The sequence below is a fragment of the Amphiura filiformis genome, chromosome 7 (genome assembly GCF_039555335.1).
Source record: "Amphiura filiformis chromosome 7, Afil_fr2py, whole genome shotgun sequence".
NCBI lineage: Eukaryota > Metazoa > Echinodermata > Ophiuroidea > Amphilepidida > Amphiuridae > Amphiura > Amphiura filiformis.
This window is the reverse complement of record NC_092634.1, coordinates 12805108-12811746: the sequence shown is the minus strand read 5'-3', so window position 1 is coordinate 12811746 and position 6639 is coordinate 12805108. Positions and strand designations below refer to the sequence as shown.

The window sequence follows — 6639 nt, the reverse complement described above, 5'->3', positions numbered from 1 at the left end:
AATATTATGCACGATGATCAGCCAATAAGCATAAGAACGTGAATTAGTCAGGGTATTTAATCCACAATATTATTAACTTTCAACACAGATCCTGCTATCAAGCGTAGCCACAATATAGCTCACATTAACCAATCTGCGATAAGAAGACCTGCAACCAAACCTACGCGGGGCACATCATATTCGCTTTTATTTTTACCCTTTCCGATCCACGGTCCTTTCCTGTCCGCTTTTCTTTTCGGATATCATGATGGCTTCATTGCTTGACGAAATAAGTAGTTGGCCTACTTCATTGTTTTTGCTCGTGATATTTATTCTGACCCTCGTCTGTGTTACTGTCTCAGTCAAGAGACGTAAAACATCGTCATACCCACCATCCGTAGGTTTGATCAAATTTTTGTGGCTCTTATATCGCTCTGGTCTACCTATGTATGAATTGGGTCGTCAACTTAGTTATGAGTACGGAGGAATATACATGATCAATGTGTTTGGCCGAAATATTGTATTCTTATCAGACTTTCCGTCGAGTAAGGAGGCGTTTACCAATTCCAGTTTGCTGGCAAGGCCCAACATGGCGTTGGATCATCGAGGTACACAGCAGACACAGCAGGGTGAGTTACCCCAGTTTCCTCGTATTACATAATTTAGTATTAGGTGTGTGTGGGGGTGCTCATGTGCCAGCATTTTTGTGGGGTAGCCTACTGTGTAAGTTGCAGCAATAGCTTGTATGGTACAATATTTTGTGGTGTATAAATCATGGGTCCCACAAAGAAAAAAATACCTTATAGGACCCCACACAGTGTCGACACCCTGGATTATAAATACTGTTTGCGCTGCAATGAATCACGTCTTAATACTCCGTTGGTGAGCGACGGGCGATTGGTATTTCACCGAACGCAAGAAAAGGAGTCATATCTGATTGGTTAGAAATCGATCGCTAGATCGCTCAGTGATGAAGTACAGATGCATTCAATTTAAATCAATATTCTATTATTGACGCAGATAAAGAAAGTTGCATAGTGTCTCGATATGGTGCATTGTATTATAGACTTGTGATGTAATATTCTATACAGCACATGGATCTGAGCTGAATGGGCTATGCGTGTTACTTTTAATTGATTATAATTCTCAAACGGTGAATATATCACATTTTAAATGTACGATTTAAAAAACGTTATGGTGAAAATGCAGTAAAATATATGCGTTTAAAGAAAACAGCAATCGCCGCTGAGTGTATTGAATTTCCAGTTAGTGTATTGAAAACAAAACCTGGGTTTTACCTGACAACAAATCGAGTTTTCTTGTAATCGTCAACATCATATGGGGTACTGAGCATGCGCAAATCATAAACACGTGTAGAATAGAAACTCTGTGGTATCTCATATTGTGTAAATGATATGCTTAGCCTGAGTCGCTCAGCCTATCTCGAACAAAATCGCCATGCGTAGCTGTTGAAAAACGAGTGGATTCGCCATACTATCACGGCAATTTTTGACACGAAGATATAGGGGTGATGACGCTCTGCCCCATAAGGCCTGAAACGCGCAGAAATGATATCTTAGAATTGGTACCTACCCACGTCGGTCAAGTAGGGATCCGGCAAGGATGCTGAATGATTTGGATTTTGCTGATGATACAGTTTGTCGCCCACTAGTGGGCCACCATATTGTAAGTTTGGCAATAACCACTATGTGGATTTATGGTAATTATCAAACAAAAGTCGTGTTCACATTGTCGGACGTACGCCCGGCGGAACTTGGTCGGCGCAAGTTGTTAGGAGTAGCGGTTGGCGCTGCCAGGAGTAAGTGCAGTGTGAACGATGGTCAGCGTAAGTTCCGCCAGGCGTACGTCCGACGATTTACTCCTGACAAAAGTCAGGAGTAGCGAGCTGGGTGTAACCTCCGCCAGGCGTAAGTTGCAATGTAAACGCAGATTATGCCTGGCACCCGGAGTAAGTTTGACCGTTTGTTGGTCAGAACTAAGAAATTACATATCGCGTGGTTGATAAAGGTCACAGAAACACCGGAAGTGGTAGCCAATGTTTACGCCGACCAGGAGTGAATGATTGGTGGAACTAGTCGGCGTACTGCTAGGAGTAGGCTAGGTGTGGACACACGGTAGGAGTAGGGAAAATATTTGTGGAATTTTGGTCAATGTTAGCGTAAGTTTACGCCGGGTGTAACTCAAAATGTGAACACGACTCGGCTTAAGAGGCGTTTTACTGCCTCGTTTATATTGATCTTATGGTCAACTTGGTCACCGTCTATCCGTCTATCGGGTTCTAAGAGGCGGTAAACTGGTTTAAGCCATACAAAGGTCTCGGTTTATTTGGTGTTTTTATAAGTCCATTAACTTTGTATTTTAAACAAAGAATATACGCACAAGATTTCATCCCGTGCATATTAGTAAACAAAAATAAAATCAAAGCAAATTGTGGTTTTATTTCTAAGCTGCGTAATATACTTTAAGCAAAACAATTGCAAAGTAAATCTAGCAAGAGTGAAATTAAAAGCTTTTTACAAAGTCATGCCAAATAAGGGGCCCCGCCAAAATCACCCCTGTTTCATATACCTTCACATCCCCTAAACATCCGCAGCGTACACATCCCATCCCATCCCATCTCACTTAGGTGATACTGCAGCTAGTTGCACTGAGAATGTTGGTTCACATAGTCCATACAGTTCATTAACATGCTTGTTTATCATTATCTTTTTCAGGGGTTGTTTTTGCGAGCGGCGAACGGTGGAACCAAGAACGTCGATTCATCCTCGAAATCTTCAAGAAATTTGGTGTTGGAAGATCTAAATTCGAAGATCAAATAGAAACTGAAAGCAAGTGTTTAATTGAAGAAATCGCCAAGCTCAAGGGAGAACAATTTGATCCCAACCATGTTTTAGTTAACGCTGTTTCAAATGTCATAGTTTCTGTTATTTTCGGAAAGCGTTATGAGTATTCGGATGAACGATTCAAATACTTCCTAGATTTAGGCACGCAGCAAGCCAAGAATTCGATCACAAATTTTGTGTTCATATTTGTTCCAGTCATCGCACATCTACCATTTGGAAAGCAAATCCACACTGGCCTAACAGATGTCGCACTTAAATTGACCGACTTCGTTAGTGAAATTATCAAAAATCACAAACGCGATTTGGATACAGAAAGCCATCGCGATCTTATTGATGCATATCTGAGCGAGCTACGCTTTAACGAGAATGGCTCAAGTGGAAAGCTCTCAATGCTTAATGAATTCAATCTGACAGTTACCATCAAACAGATGTTCATTGCTGGAACAGACACAACTGCTTTGACTCTACGTTGGGCCATGCTTTATATGGCTCTCAACCCTACCATACAGAAGAATGTTCACGACGAAATTGATGAAGCGGTTGGTAGGAACAGGCTTCCAAAACTTGCTGATAAACCCAACTTACAATACACTCAAGCTGTGTTGTTGGAAATACAACGAATGGCGAGTATTTCACGTCTCGGTGTACCTCACGGTTGCACAAAGACCACTACTGTACGTGGTGTTACCATTCCAGAAGGATTTATAGTGGTGTCTAATTTATGGGCTGTCCATCGTGACCCAGACCTGTGGCCAGAGCCATGGAAGTTCAAACCGGAAAGATTTCTGGATGATAATGGCCAAGTTGTCAACCGAGACGAGTTGATTCCGTTCAGTACAGGTAAGTTTACCGAGCGTGGGTACTAATTGTATCATGATCACGTGACGGGGATAATCGGCCAGGGCTTCAAAAGTAGGGGTCAATCGGTGACAGAAACGGTGAATCATCACCGCCACCCATTTGTGAGAAACGGTGGTTATTGGGCGTGAATGGTACAAACGTAGGAGTTAGTCACACTGTTAGAACACTGGGTAAAAAACCGTTAGGTAAAACATTGTACCCAACATTGGGTCAATGTTACCCATTGGGTTATTTTCAGTAATTTAAAAGAGGTCCAATATGGATGATTCGCAGATTGCATTACCACAAAGGCACTAAGGAAATCGATACATTTAATTAATACAGACTATTCCAATATATAATTGGCATTTTCCTGTCGTTGATGGGGTGAACATCGATCGATATTACGACCTTCTTGACCTCATTTTCGTTTTTTATAATCACGTGATACCCTGCTTGACCTCGCTTTCGTTATTTTATAATACGTGATATCAATATGATACCCATACTGATAATTATGTCGACAAATTGTGAATACTAGTATTTAGTTTTCGCTGTCAGTGATAATATTACTCATATAACAAATGTTGTATGTGGCCATGACATGTGCAGCAAGTTGTGGACCCTTTCGTGATATATGCTATTTTCATATCTGAAAACATCAATTTTTAGATGAATGGGCATACCAGGCCTTGCCGTCTAGATTTTAAAGGCGAGTGGTTAATCATTCGCTAGCATGATTCTAGGCGAGTGATAGAATTTTCACAAATATCACTTATTTGGGTGTAATCAAGTAAAGCTTCGGTTTTAAAACGGTATTTATGTTGAAATGCGCGCGAAGCGCGCTAAAAATTTTGACTTTCTACGCTTGGAGGGGTACAGAAGCGATTACATACTGAAATGGCTGATTTGGGGAGATTCGTAGCGAGTGATATTTAGTGTCTATGGCGAGTGGAAAATCGCTCACTAGAAATCGAGTTTGGGCGAGCGGTGGCGAGCGAGAGCGATCGCTCGCCTCAAACGGCAAGGCCTGGTATACCATGTTATGTACCAATTACAGATGTGAGAATATACGGTATATTGCTGGAAAGCATAAAGAACAGAGATTACAAACCTGATGTCAATATTCAGGATGTATAGATACACGGGGTCTAACAATCAAAGACCCATTCAGTGATCCCAGCGCAAGTGTAAAAAAATTAAAATTGTTTATAAATTGCTTAAAAATGAAGGATAAGTCATTCAAATTATCCTTTGGTATTTTTGAAACGAAAAATTTGGCAAAATAAACTAATAAAACAGCAGCACTGGCGAAGTTGAAGCCCCATTCAAATACATGTAGCTAATTTATATACTGTCAGTATATAAATTACACTTTTATAGTTTCATGTAAAATATCTCAGTTTGTCTTAAATACTAATACACGGCTTTCGGCTGAACTACTAGCAGGCTATGTTAACACATCTATTACAATGACAAAGGTACCAAAATCTGAATTTTGATGATTTTTAAGATCGTCCGGATGAGCAAATCACTGAATGGGCCTTTAACTTTTCAGGAGTTTTTTCTTGAAAAAAGCCCACCAGAAACTATATACATGTACTTTATATTTGGTGCGATGCTTGCTTCTATGTTACAGGGTGATAAGTATTTGCTTCGTTATCAGACCTAATTAACTATTCAAAAGGTTTAATTAATGCTATTAATTAGCTGACTAAATACTTTCCAGTAACTGCTCACAAATGATTATTACTTGCCATTCTGAATATTGACTGTTTTACATAGAAGCATGGAAAAGGCATGGACGAGGAGGTAAACGTGCTCGTTATGCTGGTTTCATACTACCCTGCCGCTTGCCGCTGAGCGGCGTGGCGCACGCGTATTGCAGACAAACGGACACAATCAAGGCTTGTCATTGGTTGAAACGCCCTGCCGCTTGCCGCAGCGGCAGGAAAGTATGCTGGAGGCTTTAGTCTAATTAATTAGATGAAATTACACAAAGTCCTACAATTACTGACATCACAATGGTACTAAATATTCATGGATTTTAGTTTTCAACTCAACATAAAAAGAGAAAATGTATGTCATCAAATAATCTGTTGACATTATCCATAGACTTTCTATGGTACCGTGCCTACACATCGCACATTCGGGTCCGCACATCTTCCACCCTACAAGTTCCTTAGCTTAAAAAACTGGACATAGCCAGTTTTTGGTATAAAAATTTATATAAAAACAAATGATTATGGACATAAACACTATTGTCTTTGCTATGGTGCACTCTTTTCTTCACTATAATTGGACTTAGTCACTTCTATCGAAGAAGAGTATCCATAAACATACCTAATATATAGTAGACTTGACTCATTTTGGCCAAAATGGACATAGACAGGTCTTGCTTTAAGCCCTTGATTTGTACTACTAGATTTTACCTGATTTATAATTCAATTTACTTGCATTATTATTTCTGTAGGTCGACGCATCTGCCTTGGAGAAAGCCTAGCTAGGATGGAGCTCTACATCTTTTTCACGCATCTCATGCATCAATTCCGAATCGAAGGCTCAAACTGGAAAGGAGATACTGTGTCAATAGTCGATCAAGGAAGGAATCCAAACGATTATAAAATACGTGCCATACATCGGGATTAGACATACCCTTCTATAATGTCTCCAAAACCAGATTCCAACCAGCATCTTGTCACACTTTCACGACAGGCGATTAGGTACCTAACAAGCACTACGAAACGTGCCTCTTCCAAGATGCATTCTTAGGCGTCTAAGAATTTCGCGGTAGACTTAAATTAACGAATCACAGGACCAGAAATCCCAAACAACCAATCATCTTAGGCGTATTCAATTATTGACCAATGAAATCTTAGACGTTCTTTGTTCTACTTGGCGTATCAGGAAATATATTGTCAAATTTGTGAATCAAATTTGCAATTTGACCTTGTTG

At 40.1% G+C, this 6639-nt stretch overlaps 1 protein-coding gene across 1 annotated transcript; it reads left to right on the top strand.

Moving 5' to 3' along the window:
* The first annotated feature begins 568 nt into the window (after positions 1-568).
* LOC140157645 (cytochrome P450 2U1-like) lies at positions 569-6415 on the top strand. Its single transcript, XM_072180883.1, has 3 exons — positions 569-608; positions 2715-3683; positions 6157-6415. Exons 1-3 carry the CDS (start codon positions 569-571, stop codon positions 6330-6332), a joined length of 1185 nt encoding a protein of 394 aa, XP_072036984.1. The 3' UTR covers positions 6333-6415.
* The last annotated feature ends 224 nt before the right edge of the window (positions 6416-6639 follow it).